Raw genomic sequence first — 21,278 nt, 5'->3', positions numbered from 1 at the left:
TTAGTTATTCATTACAAGGGGCTCATAAATGCCTTCCTACGAGCCATGGCAGCTACACAAAAGGAGGCTACTTCTACGGTAATCCGGGGATCCAGGTCCGCCAATAAGCGCTGTAAGGAAACCGCCTCAGAGCCCCAGGAGAGATTGAGCAAGATTGGGTAGATAAATTTACGGCGGAGGTCCAAATATACAGGGCAAGGAGGATGTTCAAGATGAGAGTTGCCCCTTGAACCAGGATGGTTTTTATGTGTCTCCCAGCCAACCACAGGTGAAGACAATGAGGCTGGTGAGAAGGTTCTGTTTTGGCTTCCCAAGGGTGGCTCCACAGCCATGAAACTCAATCCCGCCTTCTAAAACCCAGCAGGTCTCATCCCTTGTGATTGTTTTTAAAGACGCATATTTTCTCTATGGCCTTGAGCAGCTAATTTAAATTTCGGGTTATAAATTGGGGCTGCTATGTTGGCGTCTGGTTCTGTTCATTGTTATTTTTATGCTGGTTTTACGTATTGGCACAGCCATGAAATTGATATAATAAAACAAATAAATTATGGATGTAATAAAATAAATAAATATTTTATGGTTTATATGATATTCTATAATTTTTTTTAAAAAATGGTATTTTACACATATATTGTAAACTGATTTGTGGAAATTGTTCTCAAAAAGCAGATTATTCCAACAACCCTTTAAGTTGAGACCTATCCCAGTCTGCGTCTGTGTTAGAATTGCTTTTAATATGTCTTTTACCCTTTTTTTTAAAAAAAAGAAGTTTTTAATTTTTTTTTTAAATGTTTTTAACGTGGTTTTGTTTTAATGTATTTTAGGGTCTTTTGATGATGTTTTAAAGTGTTTTTGGTGTTTCTGTTTGCCGCCCTGGGCTGCTGCTGGAAGGAAGGGCGGGTTACAAATAAAATAATAAATAAATTATAAAATAAATAATAACTCCATTTTAAAAAATGCAACAGACTAGAACCAGGGTGCCTACACAAGAGCCAACCAGGGTTGGGGGTATGCTGTAAAATGGCAGAGTAAGGTGGGCTAAGTTCAGCACAAGCTCAGCTTCTACACTAGCCCAGCTGCTTAAAGCTTCCAGACCCACAGCCCTGAGTTCTAATTCTGAAGCATCCAATCAAGAGAGCTAGAAACTTATTTGAAAAAGAAGAATTTAAGAAATTAGAAATTCAGTGGATGCAAAAACAAATTTTGAGTTGATGCATCATCGTCTCAGCTAAACAGGTTTCTAGAACAGCTTTCACCAACCTGGTGTCCTTCAGAAGTTTTGGACTATAACTCCCATCAACCCCAGCATCATACAACCTGTGCTTCCTGGGCCTGATGGGAGCTGTAGTCCAAAACATCGGGAGGGAGGGCTAGTTGGGGGCAGTTGCTCTAGAACTGGGGGTGGGGAGGGAGAGAGAGATAAAATAGAATGAGTAAGGGCTCCAAAAGCTGGCTGTGTTCCCCAAACTTGCCACCCGCAGCTCCTACTGGGAAGAAGGGAAGGATATAAATTAGTTAAATACACACATACATACTCTGCCCCCAAAGCTATTGGTTAACTACCCCTTTTCTTGCAGCCCTTGCTATGCCTCTTCCCTCTCAGCTGGGCTCCAAAGACCCCCACCCCATGTCTTCATCTTATGCCCCTTCCCAGATGCTGCCTCCACATGTGCACACATATGCACATGCACACACCATCCCTATACTGCCCCCCTCTGTCTGCCATTTCAACTTGAAACTTGGCCCCACAGCGCTTGAGAAGTCAAACAATCCTGGTGGGGAACCTTGAGCATTGGCCGTCCACAGGCTTCTTGCCATAAAACATACAGAACTGCTTGCTTCCCACACACCCCAGGCCTGAGAAATGCTGAGGGAGAGAGAGAGAGAGAGAGAGAGAGAGAGAGAGAGAGAGAGAGAGAGAGAGAGAGAGAGAGAGAGAGAGAGAGAGAGAGAATATGAAAGTCCGCATTTCTCTTTGCCTGCCAAGAGCCATGTTCAGGGACTGGCACACCTCACCATTTCACAACAGACATCTGAAGGGGAGCACCGGGCTCCAGCAGTTTGCCAGCTAATATCAACATAAAGGGAAAGCTCCTGGCAGGGGAGAAGCAGGTTTGGACAGGGAAGTCCAGAGGCAGCTGATAATGCAAGCAGTTTGCTTTACATCCTAACACAGATTTGGCAATTTCAATTTTCAAGTGTGCACAGAGAGAAAAGGGAGGGGGAGCTGATTGATGGTGGAAATGTCATTTTGTTTCTATCCAACATATAATTAAACCTGTCAAACGGAACTCAGCGACAGAGGATGTTATTGAGGTAAATAGCTGAGAAATAGACAAAAAAAGTTGATGAGGTTGCTTGATGAATAAAGAACAGCAGCCGTGGTGGTCGTGCCAAAGGCCTGTTGTTTTTGCTGACCTGCAGAGAGGCCCCCAAATCTTGGAAAGGCTTCTTGGGAATCTCTGTCCACCTCCCCAAGCAATACGAGGCTGAAGTTAAGTAGCGGCAATTAATAAATAACAACAACAAAGCTCCATTACTGTAGCACAGGACTGTCTCTGAATCACTGAGCGTTATTATGTCCAAGCCGGATCAGCCATTGGCCACCTTATCTCTGTACCATATTAGGGGATGAGATCACAGAAAAAACAGTTGAAACTGAGACCATCACATGCATGCACTGAACGGTGGCAGGCAAGGGGGTGGAGAGGCCAGTTCTTGCTAAGTGTGGGGAGGCTTCAGACATTGTCCAACCTGGAATGCCATCTCTCATGATCCCCCTGAATGGCAGAACCCGGATATGGGCTCGATGGCTCCACCCAACTAAGCCAACAGCCGATCCAGACTCAGGGATGGAGCTATCCTCCAAAATGTCTAAACAAAGTGACTATCCTGCAGGATAGTGCCAAAGGAGGGAAGGAGGAAAGAATCAGATGATAGACCTAGGTGAGGCAGGAACAGAAAGCAACCAGCATGTCCGATTCTGTTGCTCTGTCACGTGATCCTGCCTCCCTCACACGGCACAGAACAGGCTGTAAAGCGCACACAGCTGAGGCCTCTACCTGCCCCTCAGCATCTGCCTCACTCTGACTAATGGTAGGCCATCCCCGGCCTTCAATGGGGTCTACTTGACAGTCCTTAGGGAGCAAGAGCCTTACCTGCATGGGTTTGTCCACGCGCCGCCGCAGAGCACGCATCCAGTGCACCAGGCCCGAGTAATGGCACATATGCGGTGGCAGGAAAGGGGCCCTCTTGCTCAGCTCCTTGTTGACCAGGGAGAGTTCCCTGTTGAACAGCATGTAGATGTCCACAGTCTTCTTGTCAAAGGTGCGCTTGATTGCCTGGGAACAAGAAAAGGGGGCTGGTGCTTCCCACACTGAGAAGCGTGGAACTATCATTCCTCTCCCACACTGGAGCAAAGTACTTTCTGGGGCCCTCCTGAAACTCTCAAGCACTCCTTCTCTCCTCTGCATGGGCCTCCCACTGCTCTTGAGCTTCTCAAGACCAGCAGCCGACAGACCTAACTGTTGGCTCATATTACAACAACTGGGTCAAAGAAGGCAAAACTCTGCCCAGGATTATCCCTCTTTAAGGGCACCAGAGCTACAGCTCTGCTTCCAGACCACAGAGATGTCCAAGCCAAGAGTGGATACTCCACTGCAAGTGTGGAGGCCTCAGAGGTGCTTGCGAAGAGAGCTTGGCTGCAGGATCAGCCAGCATCCTGTCCTCACAGGGGCCAACCAGATGCCCCAAATAAAAGCCCACAAGCAGGACCTGAACTCAACAGGCCTCTCCTCACTTGTGCTCCGCAGCAACTGATGCTCAGAAGCGTCCAGTGCTGGAGGTTCTCCATAGCCACAGGTAGCTCCCTTCCTCCTTCACGCTCCCCGGAGCTGAGCCCTGCCTCAGATTTAGCTGAAGGGACAAGCGCTGTTTTAGCTGTACCTCTCGTGATGACAAGTGATGGAAGATGTCCTGGATCACCACGCCACGCTCTACATCCTTCACTGTCTCAAAGGCAGAGGTGATCAGGTTCTGGGTCATCACCTCCAGGTCTTTGACACCGGCACGGAAACTGATGCCCCCAGGAATTCACAGCAAGAAGGGAGAACATGTTGTAAGGAAAGAGGGTGGCATGCAGTCCCATAACTGGGAGCTCCTACTATGGGGCTTGCTCCACCTCAGGAGATGCTAATCTTGCCTTCATGGCATCCTCTGCCCCCTCCTTCTGTCTGGACACTACATGGAGAACCCAAGGAAAGACTTCTCTCTTCCCAGCACTCCTCCCACCCTTGGAGCCAAAGCTGCCAAACCACCACTGCCAGCCCTTCCAGCTCATGGGCAGCTGGGGCCACCTCTCACCGGTTGAAGTCCTCATGCCAAGACGTGTTCTTCACATCCAGGATCCCCCCCTTCACATTCCGGAGGTTGCTGAGATACTTATTGAAGGTCTCCTCTATCTCCAGCAGGCTCCTGGTCATCTGGGGTCCTCGTTGGCCAAAGAAGCAGGGCAGCGGCGTCTGCTTACCATCTTCCCAGCGCGCAAAGTGTTGCTGGCTGTCGCAGACCTAATTGGGCAAAGACACAGGGGCTGTCATTCCTAACATCTCCCTGTCTTGCATGGAACTCTAAAGGCAATGGAGCATCATGCCTTAGCACAGCTCTTTCCCAGCCAGACAATCTCAAGTTCCAGGAAAGATCCTCGATCACATGTATCTAGCCTTTTGGCAAGAGATCCAGCCCAGACATCAAAGCTGCATGCATCCACAGAGCCTTCCAAATGTAAATCCCTAGAAAGCAATTGGAGACATGCCAGGGAATGAATTCCTGGAGCCAGACCTTCCAGTCTGATATCCCACGTACCTCCAGGAGGTCCTTGCAGCGCTGGACAAAGGCATCGACCTGGGCAAAGATGCTGGTCTGGTCCAGTACCCAGCCCTTCCCGGAAAGCCTGTCAGAGGGGTCATGTGGTTAGGAGAGAATGGACCACTCCCACCCTCACTGCCATGTTTAAGACAAGGGGTCATCGCTCCTACCCAGCCTACCAGGTTGTCCACACACTGGGGGCATACAGGTGTAAAAAACGGGATTAGGATATATCCACTGAACATCCAGATCCTTAAACAATCAATAGAACTTTCCCCAGGAAACAGCCCAAGCATCTTGGGGAAGAACACAGAAGCTGAAAAATAGCCAGCCAGTCACCCCTGCTTTTCTGTATCTCTGTTCCTCTTCCCACCTCCTCCTTGCTGGCAAGAGGGTTCTGGAGAAATCATCTAATCAAAGAGCTCTGGGAACGCATGAGACCCTCACCCCAGGAGCACGGCTTGAGTGCCTAATCCAGGCCTGGCTGGGCCTGTCTTGCATCAGAGCTGCTCACATGTTAAATGTCTTTATATCTTTTACGATATTGATCCAGCCCCACTAATTTGAATTTGAAGCAGACAAGTAACACTTAGACTTAATTGTCAAGGACCAGGCACCCACTTAAACCTGACATCCCTAATCATAATGATGGATTGTGTTGCATTATTTCTGAAGTACAGCTAGGAAAATCAGGGAACAGAAGACAGAGTCAGGACCGGAGCGGAGCTTGGGAAGCCAAGGATCAGCTGCCATCAAGATCCAGACAAGAGACAAGCAAGGACCTTATAAAAAGCGGGAGGTGCGGTGGCAGCAGCTCTCATATCGTTGTAGCTCAAACAATATCTGCTCTGCAAACACAAAGCGTGCTGGTTCTCCATAGATCCATGCAGTTGGCAGGGAAGCAACCATTTAAGGACAGACAAGCGGGGCCTATGCAGCCTGCGTGGCTGGCTTCCTGCTTGAAGAACACAGGTGCTGTTGCGGGAAGGGTGGGAGAAATAACAGCGTTATGGAGGCATTGTTATGAAGTGAGAGGAAACAGGACTGAAGACAGAACAAAATTGCTTTAAAAGAGTTGAAAATGGCTTGAGAGGGGTTTTGTTTCCACATGTGTACACACGTCTCTTTTGTTCCATTGGTCAAAAAAGGTTTTGGAAACAATACATAAAACCTTCCAACCTGTTCAATGGTTGCATACATGGGGTGAGTGTAGGCACCACAAGAGGCTGTTCCCATTTCCAACCGCTTTCAACCCTCTACCTGTTATCATTCTCCAGCCTAGGACAATCAAAGCATGCTTATCAATGGTTCCTCCTCAAACTGGAGGGAGGTAATGAGTGGGGTACGGCAGGGCTCAGTCCTGGGCCCAGGGCTCTTAAACATTTTTATTAATGACTTGGATGAGGAGGTGCAGGGAATGCTTATCAAATATGCAGATGATACACAATTGGGAGGCATATCTAATACCTTGCAAAGCAGAAACAAAATTCAAAGGGATCTTGGTAGGCTGGAGCATTGGGCTGATGGAGCGGGGATGGAGAGACTCCCTTACGAGGAAAAGTTGCAGCATTTGGGGCTTTTTAGTTTAGAGAAAAGGCGGGTCAGAGGAGACATGATAGAAGTGTATAAAATTATGCATGGCATTGAGAAAGTGGACAGAGAAAAGTTCTTCTCCCTCTCTCATAATACTAGAACTCATGGACATTCAAAGAAGCTGAATGTTGGAAGATTCAGGACAGACAAAAGGAAGTACTTCTTTACTCAGCGCATAGTTAAACTATGGAATTTGCTCCCACAAGATGCAGTAATGGCCACCAGCTTGGATGGCTTTAAAAGAAGATTAGACAAATTCATGGAGGACAGGGCTATCAATGGCTACTAGCCATGATGGCTGTGCTCTGCCACCCTAGGCAGAGGCAGCATGCTTCTGAAAACCAGTTGCCAGAAGCCTCAGGAGGGGAGAGTGTTCTTGCACTCGGGTCCTGCTTGCGGGCTTCCCCCAGGCACCTGGTTGGCCACTGTAAGAACAGGATGGTGGACTAGATGGGCCACTGGCCTGATCCAGCAGGCTCTTCTTATGTTCTTATGTTCTTAAACAACAGAATGAAATTCAACAGGGATAAGTGCAAAGTTCTACACCTAGGAAAAAGAAACCAAAAGCACAGTTATAAGATGGGGGATACTTGGCTCAGCAATACTAAATGCGAGAAGGATCTTGGGATTCCTGTTGATCCCAAGCTGAATATGAGCCAAAAGTGCAATGTGGCTGCAAAAAAGGCAAATGCTACTTTAGGCTGCATTAACAGAAGTATAGTTTCCAAAGCGTGTGAAGTATTAGTTCCCCTCTATTCAGCACTGGTTAGGGCTCATATTGAGTACTGCGTCCAGTTCTGCACACTGCACTAAGAAGAATGCAGACAAACTGGAATGAGTTCAGAGGAGGACAACAAGGATGATCAGGAAACTGGAAACAAAGCCCTGTGAGGAGAGACTGAAGAAACTGGGCGTATTTGTCCCTGAGAAGAGACAACTGAGGGGAGATATGATAGCACTCTTCAAGTACATGAAAGGTTGCCACACAGGAGGGCCGGGATCTCTTCTCGATCATCCCAGAGTGCAGGACATGGAATAATGGGCTCAAGTTGCAGGAAGCCAGATTTTGACTGAACATCAGGAAAAACCTCCTAACTGTTAGAGCCATACGACAATGGAGCCAATTACCTAGGGAGGTGGTGGGCTCTCCAACATTGGAGGCCTTCAAGAGGCAGCTAGAGAGCCACCTGTTAGGGAGGCTTTAATTTGGATTCCTAAACTGAGCAGGGGGCGGGACTCGATGGCCTTATAGGCCTCTTCCAACTCTACAATTCCATGATTCTATGAAAGCTCCTCAAGCGCTAAGCTGTGAAAAGGCAACAAAGCAGCTTCCTTGCCAGGCAGGGCACCCCACCCCACCTTGCCCTGGCCTCCTGATCCTAGGAACAGACACAAACAGCCAAGGAGACCATCTTCGAAGGCGGGAAAGACTAAAGAGCCAGAGCACAGGAAATTCAGCTAGGATATCTTTCAGGCAGAAAGGACAAACAGGAAGGGGCTTAAACACAACAGGGTTGCAAGTGGTCCAGCAGTAGGCAAGATTCTGTCTGATTTGGGAAATGCCCATAGCTCAGTGATAGAGCACCTGCTTTGCACGCAGAAGGTCCCTGGTTCAATCCCCAACGGCATCTCCAGGAATGGCCAAGGAAGATTCCAGCCTGAAACCCTGGAGAGCTGTTGCCAGTCAGTGCAGACAGTTCTGAGCTGGATCGACTGTTGGTCTGATTCAAAATAAGGGAGCTTCCTATATTCCCTTGGCACAATGTTTCCTATGAGAAGATCACATAATCAGTTCCCTTTCTGGAGATGCCTCAGTGATGCAGTGCAATCAAACCATGGCATCTCCAGTTAAAGGATCTCAGGTAACAGGCTGTCTGTCTGACTTGGTATAAGACATCCTGAGTGTTCATAGGTCAACTCCCACCCCAGCCTAAGGCCTCTTACTTGTTGTGCATATAAGCTGCGTGCTGGTAACTTTCTTTCCAAGATGACATACATGAGATGCAGCCATGGAGAGTCTGGCGGGTACAGTTGATATAACCTTCAAACAGTCGGTCCAAGGAGATGTCTTTGCAGCACATCTGGATAATTTTGTTGCTCATCTAGGAAGAAGTTGGGAGAGGCCACTTTAGCACCTCCTCCATTTCACCCTTTAGACCAGGTCTGGCTAACCTGTAGCTCTCAAGATGCTGTTGGACTCCATCTCCTAACAGCCCCTGTCAATTTGGCCAAAGTTCAGGAATGATGATACTTGTGGTCCAACAACATTTGGAGAGCCACAGATTAGCCACCTCTGCTTTAGACAGACCAAACCCATGTTTCCAAATGATTGATAAGTTTTCCCATATGTGTTACCAAGCCTGCGCATGGCCCTAATTGCAGGTTCTGTGCTAACTCATGTCTCTATATGTGTAACCACAGAGGTGATGTTTTGGGATCTTTTGTCCACAGTCATGATATAACACAGGAAGTTGCACTCTACTCTTAATTACTTCAATTACTTGGGGGGTATTGGCCAGAACCAGAGAGTCCCAAGTTGAGTTCAAGAGAAAAGTCATTTATTATTACAAGCACCAAAATGAGAGAGAAAAAATACTGAATCACTAAAATACAATATTTACAGAATTATTTATTTATTATTATTTATTAAATTTATATACCGCCCGACTAGCATAGCTCTCTGGGCACTGAACAACAAATCAATACAAAATACAATAAAATCAAATAAAAACGAACCACAAAATATAGAGAATGGGAGATCTAAAAACAATTACAATACAGTTTAAAACAGAATTAAGTTAGATTAAAAGCCCTGGAAAAGAGGAAGGTTTTAACCTGGCGCCGAAAAGACAACAGCATCGGCGCCAGGCATACCTCATCGGGGAGACTGTAAAATGGTTAGTTGGAGTAAAATTGTACAAGTCTTAACCAACTTACTTGCCTGCACCAACAGCGTACACTTAACTTGTTTCTCGGATAGAGACAGATGGAGGTAAGGGATCTTACTGTTGCTGGAAAAGGTGTGGGGAGTGGCTATAGGGAACTAGCAAGCTGAAATGGACACTTAGACACACCCAGAAAGCTTGAATGCAAAAGACGTGAGTTTGGGCCACGCAAGAGCAAAAAGATACCAAGATCTGAGATATGAAGAAAAATGGAAGGACTGAAACGCTAATAATTACCAGTTCCAAGGAGGGGAGGAGGGGAAGGAGTGAGTTTCCTAAGGAGAAGGATTTGGGGTCAGGGCTCTGGAGCAGGTCAGGGCAGATGGGCATGAATTCTTGGGTGGTTAGTCAACCCCAGAGACCTAGACAGCCTTTTGCTATCCAAGAACATCCAAGAAAAAGGCTATGATGGAGGGATCAAAGGCAGGCAACCCTTTGTAGGGTGCCCTTGAGTCCCTTGTTGTGCAGGGTCCCAATAAGCAACCTGGGTTCTTTAAAACCCTTCCAATAAGGTTCCAAAAGCAGAACACACAGCATGACATCCCCTTAAGGTTTCCAACAAACCAAAAGAAAACAACAAACAGGGAAAGGAGGTAAGGGAATAGGGGAGAGGAGCTACCTGGGTTTAGAACAATCTGCCCTCATGGAAGTCCAAGATCCTGGGAATCTGGGCAGACTGAACAAAGCTGGGAGCAGCCTCAGCAAGGCAAGAGCCCACAAAACTGAAGCAACATGGTTTCTGTTATCTAAAGGGAGGGGGTTACCTGAGAAAATAGGTGAATTTGAACCCAGCTGATGCCAGAAGAATGGGATTTCCCAGACCAACATTAAAATGCGAGCCACCAGAGGTATTGCAATGTAAGCTTTCTGCCACAGGATAGAGAGGGCAATCTTACGGAGAGAGGTGATAGTCAGGGAGCAATTAAGACTAGGCACCCTACAGTCATACCATATTTGGAACTTGATTGCCCAGTGCAAAACAGAGGGGTGCCAATCAGGTTTCATGTGCAAAACCAAAGTGAAGGATACTATCCTTAAGCAATGCAAATGACGTTTGATTAGGTCACCAGCATAGGCAGTTCTTGTTGGACAGGAGGCTTTTATTCTCACCAAGGCTAATTGATGGCTAAATTGAGACGTGTGTTTGTATCAGCAGCTGGCAAAAAGCTCGGGGCAGAGTTAGGCATTAACATACATCCAGAGCTCTTGGTTGTTCCGAACACTCCAGGCAAGTGTGTCCACTATTAAGGCAGATAGTGCAGACTAAGGTTTGCTTCCCTTGTGCATTGTCAAAGCCTCCCAGTTTGCACAGCCATCTGTAGGATGACGTCGACAGAGCCAAAGTGTATAAAGGCATACTCACGAGCGCCAGCTAAACTGGACACCATGGAAACAACTGAAGCATACAAGGGAGCACACGACTCCCTTGTTACAACAGCTCCACTGGTTGATTTGTTCTCAGAAGCAAATCAAAATGCTGGTTATGACCTATAAAGCCTTATACAGCTTGGGTCCAGGCTATCTGAAAGACTATGTCTTCTCATATGAGCCTATTCAAGTTCTAAGATCTTCAGGAGAGGCCCTTCTCTCAGTCCCGCTGCCTTCATAGGTACATCTGGTGGGAATATGGGAGAGGGCCTTCTCGCTGGCTACTCCAAGGCTCTGGAACTCTGGAACCTTAGGGAGGTTAGATTGACTCCCTCCTCTCTGTCCTTCTGCCAGCAGCTGAAAACGTTTCTATTCCAACAGGCTTTGGGGAACTGACTGCAAGGGCATTAATAGTGTGCTGTTCTATTTATTATTATTATTATTATTATTATTATTATTATTATTATTATTATTATTATTATTATTATTATTATTTATTTAATTTGTATCCCGCCCTTCCTCCCAGCAGGAGCCCAGGGCGGCAAACAAGGCACTAAAAACACTTTAAAACATCATAAAAACAGATCTTAAAATACATTAAGACAAAACAGTGTTAAAAACATTTTTAAAACTTTTTTTAAAAGGGTTAAAACCATTATTAAAAACATATTAAGCGATTCTGACACAGACACAGACTGGGATAGCTCTCAACTTAAAAGGCTTGTTCAAAGAGGAAAGTCTTCAAAAGGCGTGGAAAAGATAGCAGAGATGGCACCTGCCTAATATTCAAAGGGAGGGAATTCCACAGGGTAGGTGCCACCACACTAAAGGTCCACTTCCTATATTGTACAGAATGAACCTCCTGAAAAGATGGTATGTGCAGAAGGCCCTCACCTGCAGAGTGCAGTGATCGACTGGGGATATAAGACGTAAGACAGTCTTTCAGGTATCCTGGTCCTGAGCTGTATAGGGCTTTGTACACCAAAACTAGAACCTTGAACTTGGCCTGGTACCTTTGGCTTTTTTAACGGATATGTTTTTAATGGTTTTAGGAAGAGGAGGGCCAGGATCTCTTCTCAATCATCCCAGAGTGCAGGACACAGAATAACGAGCTCAGGTTACAGGAAGCCAGATTTCGACTGAACATCAGGAAAAGCTTCCTAACTGTTAGATCAGTGCGACAATGGAAGCAATTAGCTAGGGAGGTTTTGGTCTCTTCAACACTGGAGGCATACAAGAGGCAACTGGACAGCCACCTGCTGGATATGCTTTGGATTCCTGCATTGAGCAGGGGGTTGGACTCGATGGCCATGTAAGTCCGCTTCCAACTCTACAATTCTATGATAATTCTATGGATAGTTTAATTACATTTTAACAAAAGCTTTTTGTATGTTTTTTTCACTGTTTTTATCTGTATTTGTTTTAATTCTCCAGTTTTGGAGAAAGGCAGGATATAAATGAACAAACAACACCAACCTGCTGGTATTTAAGATCAGTGCCTGAAGCCCTCTTCCAGGTACCCCTGCCTTCAGAGCATGGGTAGGTAGCCATTAAAGAGAGGGTGCCGAGCTTCTGGAATGCTCTCCCCAGGCAAGCCCAGCTGACTTTTACCCTTTGGGCAATAGGTCAAAAAGGTTTTATTCTCCAAAGCTTTTAATGCATGATTGCTGGTTTTATTAGCTACTTCTGTTGACATGATTTGATTTTAGACTGCTTTTCCTGGTGTAGACTTTTTTAATGAATTGCTTGCTTGTCTTCCTATTGTTACTTTATGTTGAATTTTATAGACTGTTTTCAACATTATTTTGTAACTGAAAAGGTGTTCAGAAATCTTAAAGAAAGAAAGGCCTAAAGACTATAATAGATAAGCGCCAATCCCACCTTTCGGAAGAGTGCTGTGATTCTCTCTCGGCTGTTGTAGTATGGAGAGTTGACCCACACGATACGGACGAGGCTGATGAGGTGAGGCAGCTTTTCAGGGATATTTTGGGGGCGGAGCGTGGCAAGCTCCTGGAACGGCTCTTTCAGGATGGAGAGGAATCGGAGGTTTGATTGGGCCTGCTCCGACCCATCCTGCAAAGCAATGGCAAGGAGCAATACAGAAAGCCAGCCAACATAGGACTGAAGTCAACTCTCTTTGGTCAACTTCCTCCTGAGCCCATGAAGGAGATGCAGCCTGGAGGAAAATCCTGTATTAAAGAAACTTAAACCTGCTTTCCCCCAAGGCTGTTCTCTCCCCATTCCACCCAAATGCACCCACCTGGATCTGTCTGGCGAGTCGCTGGAATGGGCTCACGTAAGAAGACTTGGAGAGGGTCAGGATGGTCTCAATGTGCTTCACACCCTGCTGGCAGAGCTGCTTGCTGATTTCAGAGAGGTCCGTGCAGCGGTTCCTCCAGAACTCGATCTCTTCCAGTGGGCCTGAGCTCTCCCTGCTCTCTACGGCCTCTTGGGCTCTCAGCAACTCCTTGATCTGCCGGGTCCAGTGGATCATGGACGCTGGAACAACAGCAACAGCAGCAAAAAAAAGATGATCCTGTGGCCAGTCAAGCTTTGGGCTCTGAGGACTTTCATACCTGAATGTACCTTGGTCCCAGGCTATGGTCTGAAGGCACATAAGGCCAGCTCCCTGCTGAAGCTAAGCAGGGTCAGGTCTGGTCAGTGCCTGGATGGGAGACCGCCTGGGAACCATATGTAAGCCACCTTGGGTTTCTATTATTAAAAGGCGGGGTATAACTGTAATAAATAAATAAATACCTTACCTCAGTTTTAATAGTGACAGTTGCCTAGCATGCCATTTATGAGGACAGAGAGCTGGACAGAGTATGACGTTGCTAAGTTAAGCTGTGGGGCAGCCACACACACAGGCCACATCCGCACCAGGAATTTATTTCACTGTTATTCCACTTTAAACGGTCATGGCTTCCCCCCAGCGAATCCTGGGAAGTGTAGTTTGTGTAGAGTGCTGAGAGTTGTTAGTAGATTCCTATTACCCTGACAGAGTTACAATTCCCAGAATGATTCAACAGTCAGTCTTCTTCCCAGAGAATTCTGGGAATTGGAGCTCTGTTAGGGGAATAACGGTCTCCTAAAAACTCTCAGCACTCTTCACAAACCACACTTCCCAGGATTCTTTGGGGGTGGTCATGGCTGTTTAAAGTGGGATAAATGTCTAGAGTGGATGTGGCCACACATGCACCTCAACCTGTGGAAAAATCCACCACGCTGGCAAACTGATGGTTAACAGGTTGACATTAAGAGATGGTTTGCACCAACTGTGGACCACTGAGTTACACAGTCAGAAGAGAGGGTAGGTCAAAAAGTCTCTGGCCATGTTCACATGAACAGATGTTTCACTTACGGAAACTCCTAATGTACTTTAACCCCTGCAGTGCTTACAAAGGAGTGGAAGGGGAAGGAGGGACCCAGGCCAAGGACCCCCCCAACTCCTTTGACTCTCTGTCCATGTAAATGTTGACAGAGTTGGGCCTGATCTTTTTCTTCCTAGAGTCTACGGGAGAGGGAGAGAGGAGGGGGAAGAGAGAGAGAGAGAGAGAGAGAGAGATCTGTTTCCACTCTCAGAAGCAGAAAGGAATATCACTGCACACAGTCTCCTGGGTGGAGAAAAAAACCTGGAGAATGTACCCTTATACAAAGAGACAGTTGAGTCATATTTATTTATTTTATTTTATTAAGCTTATATACCGCCCGACTAGCAACAGCTCTCTGGGCGGTGAACATTAAAAATACAATAAAAATAACACAATACAGTATATCACAATACAAAACTGTACAAAAAACTGTACAGTCTAAAATCAAAATATAATAATTTAGAATTAACAGGAATTAAAATGCCTCAGAGAAGAGAAAGGTTTTAACCTGGCGCTGAAAAGATGATAGTGTCGGCGCCAGGCGCACCTCCTCAGGAAGACCATTCCATAGTTCGGGGGCCACCACTGAGAAGGCCCTAGATCTTGTCACTACTCTCCAGGCTTCCCTATGAGTCGGAACCCGGAGGAGGGCCTTCGTAGTAGACCGTAGTGTACGGGCCGGTTCATATCGGGAGAGGCGTTCCGACAGATATCGTGGTCCCGCGCCGTATAAGGCTTTATAGGTAAGTACCAACACTTTGAATCTGGCCCGGAAGCATATTGGAAGCCAGTGCAGGCGAGCTAGCACAGGTGTTATATGCTCAGACCGCTTAGTTCTTGTTAGCAGTCTGGCCGCCGCATTTTGCACTAGCTGTAGCTTCTGAATCGTCTTCAAAGGTAGCCCTACGTAAAGCGCATTGCAGTAGTCCAGACGCGAGGTTACCATAGCATGTACCACTGATGTGAGATCCTCCTTACTCAGATAGGGACGTAGCTGGGCTACCAACCGAAGTTGGTAGAACGCATTCCGGGCCACCGAGGCTACATGAGCCTCAAGTGTGAGGGAAGAGTCTAAGATGACTCCCAGACTACGCACCTGTTCCTTTAGGGGGAGTGTAACCCCATCCAGGACAGGGTATATATCCACCATCCGATCAGAGAAACCATCCACCAACAGCATCTCAGTCTTGTCAGGATTGAGTCTCAGTTTGTTAGTTCTCATCCAGTCCATTGTCGCAGCCAGGCAACGGTTCAGCACGTCGACTGCCTCACCTGAAGAAGATGTAAAGGAGAAGTAGAGCTGCGTGTCATCAGCATACTGATGACAACGCACTCCAAAACTCCTGATGACCGCCCCCAGTGGCTTCATATAAATGTTAAAAAGCATGGGAGACAGAACCGAACCCTGCGGGACCCCACATTGGAGAACCCACGGTGTCGAGCAATGTTCCCCAAGCACTATCTTCTGGAGACGACCCGCTAAGTAGGAGCGGAACCACTGCCAAGCAGTGCCTCCAACTCCCAACTCCGCAAGCCTCTCCAGAAGGATACCATGGTCGATGGTATCAAAAGCCGCTGAGAGGTCAAGGAGAATCAACAGAGTTACACTCCCTCTGTCTCTCTCCCGACATAGGTCATCAAACAGGGCGACCAAGGCAGTCTCAGTGCCAAAACCAGGCCTGAACCCCGATTGAAATGGATCTAGATAATCGGTTTCATCCAATAGCGCCTGGAGCTGGTCAGCAACCACTCGTTCCAGGATCTTGCCCAGGAACGGAACATTGGCTACTGGTCTGTAGCTGCTGAAATCCTCTGGGTCCAAGGAAGGTTTTTTCAGGAGTGGTCTCACTGCCGCCTCTTTCAGACATACAGAAGTCAGGCATGTTCTTTTTGGGGGGGGGATCCCTCTACGAGTACCTGATGCCATTTGCCTTTATTCCATGTGAATGCACACGGTTTTGAGCCATCATGGCGGCTGTCAATGCCCTGATATTTCAGAGCTGTGTTGCTCTCATCCTGGTATATCAGAAAGCAAAGGAGAGCAAAACACGGCAAATTCTTTGTCCCAGCCATTCTATATGCGAGGCACCAACGCTTGCCTAAATGTGTTGTCATCCCTGCTCTTTAATGTGGGACTTTGGCTGCTGCTCCTGGGCTCGTGCAGAAATTACCTTCTACTTTGTGGTCTGTTGTCTGATAGATCCCAAATGCATCGCATCCAAGTGCATTTCGGGGGGAAGCCAAGAGGAAGGCCCCCTGCATGTCTGAATCATAAAGGGGGCTCCTTAGGATGCAAAAAGAGAGGGATCCCAAACACCACCAGGTACACAAGAAGCCCAGAAGGGGAAATTTGCAAAAGGAGCTGCCCAGCCCCCACTGTGGGGAAAGTTTGTGGCGACTGAAGCCAACTAAGTTTGCCGCCTCCCCCTGCTCTTGGAATGGAAGAGGCTAATAGCTAGCGAGCAGCCATGTAGGAAGAGTTAGTATCACAGCGTGGAAGCTGCAGACTCTGTGCCAAATTACAGGGGTAAGACAATCACACAGCCCAGGGATTAGAATAGCCAAGTATCTCTAAGTGCTTGATAACAGCTGAGGTTTTAGTCACACAAGAGACAACCCCAAGGTAGCCAATTGGATGCTTAACCCAAGCATGCATTGCCATGCAAAATATCCAGCCATGGGAAGATTTTAATGGGCACGGCACATTGCAGGCTAGGCGCTGCCAACCGCACAGGCCTCTCATTATGGGACAATCATGCACATTTCAAATCCTCCATCTGTCTTTGGCAGTGGGGGATTTCTTCATAAGGCTTTTAAACTTTTAAAAGGGGCATGTTCCGCTTTTGCTTTTTTAAAACTATAAAATATAAAATAATGCACACACCAAGCAGGTCATCTCCCTTTGTGGGTATGTTTTAAAACCTACAAAACTGGGGAGAGATAAGAACACTCTGGCGTCTGTTCCCCACCCGACACCTGAACGAGGCCGGGCCATATTGAAGAGTGGCTGTGTTCAATCCAGAAAACAGGTCAATTACTGCCTGTTGTTACTAAGAGCCTTTTTATTTTCCCTCACTGAAGAAAGCCAATGGTAATAGCAATTTATGTAACGCCACAAGCAAGACAGAATGAACAAGGATTCGGCTCACCCAGATACCAGAAGAAAACCAACACAAGATGGCCAGAAAGCTTAGGCTGCTTCACACACGGCAGGGCAGGCAAAGGCCTGTTTGCAGACATGTGTATACAGACAGACAGGCTCAGATCCCTGAAGGATGTAGCCCTTATGACAGCCTTCCCCAACCTTGTGCTCTCCAAATGTTGTTTTACTCCAACTCCCATCAGCCCCAGCCAGCACTGCCAATGGTCAAGGGTAATGGGAGTTGGAGTCCAACAATATCTGGAGAGTATCAGGTTGGGGAAGGCTGCCTTATGATGCACAGGACTAAAAACAACAAGCTGTGGTGTATTATTATTATTATTATTATTTTGTGCACAGGAAAAATTTTGTGGGCACACCTTCAAAACACAATGCCTTACCAGTCCCTCAGACAGTGGAAGAGGAGCCACCCGGGCCCAGGGTGCACTCCCAGGGGGCTCCTGCGCCATTTGCATAAGGAAGAAAAGGACAGACTAACCACCCCACCCCCCGGTGTCACACCTTCCCCAGTCCTTCCTTTATCATTGCTAATAGAGACATGCGTGCTGCATAATTCAGTCAACATCTTTTCCCTTGTCCGTAGCGAGATGTTCAATTGAATTTGCGCAGGGCGGAACAAACGAGCTGCTGTTCCAGATCTGACTGGCGATTTCTCTCGCCAACTTTTTTTTCTTTTTTTTTGCCTGCGGAGCAGTAACGGCCCCAGCGGCCCCCAGGAAAAGAGGGCGGGAGACGGGGCTACTGCAATCACAGGCTGCGCTGAGCCTGGCCCCAAGGGCAAAACCCCACAAGATGGCAGCAGGCCCGTGTCTTTAAACACAGGGGGTTCAGCTCAAAGCATAAAAGGAAGGTCCACATTGGGGGGGGGTAGGAACCCCCCCAGCTGCTTTTCTCCCAGCAATTCATGCCCCTGAGGTCATTTATCCTTCAACTTGGCTCCAGTACCAATATTGTGCAACTTCTCGTAGAGGAGCTGAGGGGGAAATTACCTCAGTGGGAGAGTGGTGGATGGGAAGGGAGGCTTCACTGCCACTTGCCCTTTCACCCTTTCAATTGTACCCCCTCGCCCCTGCTTTCCACATGACGGAGGCGCACCCAGTTGCGCGACCCTAACAAGGGGCAAGAAGAGAGGGCAGGCTCAGCCAAAGCCTTGCCTGCGTAAGGCCTGCTCTGCTTCAATTCCTGGCAGAGGGGCTGGAGGACTCTGCGAGCCCATTTTGCTTCAAAGGGGGCCTTTTACCTCAGAAGGGGGGAAATAGGCAGCCCCCACCAAGAAGGTCCCCCTGCCCCCCCCCCCGGCATGCACTTGAAATGCACAAAGAGAGGTGAAGAGAAGGGGGGGGGAGAGACAGAGAAATGGGTTTCTCTCTCCGGTTCTTGATGTGAGGCAGATGAATAGCCTGGAGCAGGCAGGTCATGCCCTTCCCCTGAGGCAGAGAGAGGGGCCCTCACAAGATAAGAAAAACAAAGGGCAGAACAAGTCTCTAAAAGAATAATACCCTGTAGGCTTAGGATGGGTAACACGTCCATTAAAGATAGCAATAAAATAAAATAAAAGAGTGTGGGTTTTTAATACGCTCCATCCATCCATCAATTTATTTATGTATCAGTTTTATATCCCGCCCTTCCTCCCGGTAGGAGCCCAGGGTGGCTACCATCCAATGGCTACCAGAAGAGCAAGGTGTTCCTATTGCTGTTTCCCAAACTGGTAGTTGGCTGGGGCTCTGCTCTGGGGATATCTGCAGAGCAAGGGAGGCCTGTCCATGGGCAACAGCTCCCAGGTACCTCTTCCCACAAGCCTTTAATGCTGGGATTAACAAGAAGGTGCTCTGGGCTGAGCTCAGCTGGGGACTGGGATGGGCCAAAGAGGCGGCCGCTGCAAATGGAGGGCACAAACTGTTTGGATGGCAAATGTAGCCCTTTGAAATCTACAGGATGCCACGACGCTAAGGAATAAGCTACATCAACAGCAGCTCAGGGGTCAATTTCTCCACACGTGAGGAAGTGGCCCGGACTTATCCAGTGGCCAGAGAAAGGGTGTCTGCTCTGTCATCGTTATTATTGCCTCCTGTGTTTCAGAGTTAAGACTTGGGGTACTTCCAGATCAAGGATTATTGCGGAATTGGTTCTACTCATACACACAAGTTTTTCACCCTGTCCACATGACGTCATCATCATGTAAATGCAAACTTTTTGCACACCTAGAGTGATAGCCAAGTAGCACATTCCATCACCACAAAGATTTACACTTGCACAATGGAACTTCCCCCCCCCTCCTCCCACCCCCCGCATGCCTCCAAATCTGTTCTGGAGGTTCCCCCAACCCTCTGGAGCAGAGTTTGAGAGGGTGCAGAGCACGGGTGGGGAGAGGAGAGAGGGAGAATTTCCACTGTGTGAGCAGATACCCTTGCGCTGACATAACTGATTACTCAGCACTACACTATAAAACCTTTAATCCGGATTTCCCTTCCCTGTAGAAAACCCACTAAGTAAAAAACCATTATATGTCCACAATCACCACAGGTGTGGAAGCATGCGAGTTCCTTTTCCTTTTCGTTTTTGGTGGGCAGCTTGTCATGGGGGGGTCTCTATCACCACACTCCGACTTCACTCTTCACCTGAGCACAAACTAGCCGTTCTTGCTTCTTTTATTTATCACAATTTAACAAAGAAAAAAAAGGGAAACGATGGAGGAGTGAAAGGGGAAAACCCTATCAGTTTGCATTAGGGATACAATAGCCATCACTACATTCATCTTCATTGCAACATAAAAGTCAATAAAAGCCATCCAAATATCCAGATAGGTAGCCACACTAAACTGATGTTTGTAAGAAATATGTTAAAACGTTTCTAGTGGCTCAGATATAGATTGCCACATGCTGAAGGCACACTGGAATTCCAACAACCCAGTTAGGAGGAACCATTTTCTCAAGATCTCAACACATCTGGGGAATTACCTTGGAGATTGAGACTTCAGTATATACATCAGAATGTTTTATTATTTTTGATACAGAGGTCTTGTGCAGTCTTTTTATCATCATTTCAGTATAGATAGGTATCAGTTTTGCACAAGATCTGTACGTTAATTTAAAAAAAACCCACCGCCAAGTAGAACTGGTGTGTTGCACTCCCACCAAAGAGCACATAGCTATGAAAGTATAAGACTTAAACTGCACATGTGCCGAATCCCCCATGTGCCAGTTGCGCACACAGAAAAAAATCAGACCTCAAAGATCCATTTGCAAGATATTGCCTCCATCTGGAAGCACCCCTGGTGGTGAAAGCAAGCCTGAACATGCTTCAGTTCAGCCCTGCAGTGACCTGCTCCACACATCTCAAGAACAAAACCACACACCGATCTGACTTCAAGATCAAGGACCAGGATTCCCTCCCCCCCAATCTTATTCTTGAGATGGTTGGTGCACATTCCTCTCAACATTACCACCATCAGCTCATTTTTTCCAAAATAATAATAACAACAAGATTTTTAATAGACCTGAGAAGAGGAAGTGCTGGAGAGCAAGATGAAGAATGACTCACCTCCACCATCTTATAACTCAGTTGCCCATCATGAGGCAGCAGTCAGGGAGAATGGAGGGAGAGCATGACACATAACATAAGGTTTATAAAATCATGCATGATGAGCAGAAAGTGGGGAAAGGTGGACTTCCCCCCCTTTTCATAAAATACAAGAACTTGTGGGGGAGGGTCACCCGATGAAACAGACTAGCAAAAGATTCAGAAAAGACAAGTGTCTGATTCATTTGTAGAGTTCGCTGCCACAAGATTCCCCGCATTGGCAGTGGCCTGTGTGGTAGATGACCTCTGAGGTGCCTTCCAGCTCTATGATTCAGTAAGATGTGGTTGCTGAAGGGGGCTGGGAAGAAGGGGGCTGGGGAAAATTAATGGAGGAGGATAAGTTTATCAAGGGTGAAGCTCTGCCTCCAGGATCAGAGGCAGAATGCCCCTGGATAA

General features: G+C 47.2%; 1 protein-coding gene across 5 annotated transcripts in view; it reads right to left on the bottom strand.

The window, feature by feature from the left end:
* The window catches only part of DNAH2 (dynein axonemal heavy chain 2), a 131,281-nt gene that overhangs the window by 88,888 nt on the left and 21,115 nt on the right, over positions 1–21,278 (bottom strand). For all 5 annotated transcript variants that reach the window (XM_061588226.1, XM_061588228.1, XM_061588225.1 and 2 more), the window contains exons 7-13: positions 13,033–13,271; positions 12,654–12,845; positions 8,404–8,561; positions 4,864–4,951; positions 4,363–4,568; positions 3,946–4,075; positions 3,159–3,341 (exon numbers count right to left, since the gene is read on the bottom strand). In XM_061588226.1, the coding sequence (XP_061444210.1) occupies positions 3,159–3,341; positions 3,946–4,075; positions 4,363–4,568; positions 4,864–4,951; positions 8,404–8,561; positions 12,654–12,845; positions 13,033–13,271 (1,196 nt within the window). The remainder of the gene's footprint in view (positions 1–3,158; positions 3,342–3,945; positions 4,076–4,362; positions 4,569–4,863; positions 4,952–8,403; positions 8,562–12,653; positions 12,846–13,032; positions 13,272–21,278) is intronic.

Source organism: Rhineura floridana, chromosome 11 (assembly GCF_030035675.1).
Source record: "Rhineura floridana isolate rRhiFlo1 chromosome 11, rRhiFlo1.hap2, whole genome shotgun sequence".
NCBI classification, from domain to species: domain Eukaryota; kingdom Metazoa; phylum Chordata; class Lepidosauria; order Squamata; family Rhineuridae; genus Rhineura; species Rhineura floridana.
This window is presented reverse-complemented; position numbering and strand designations above follow the sequence as displayed.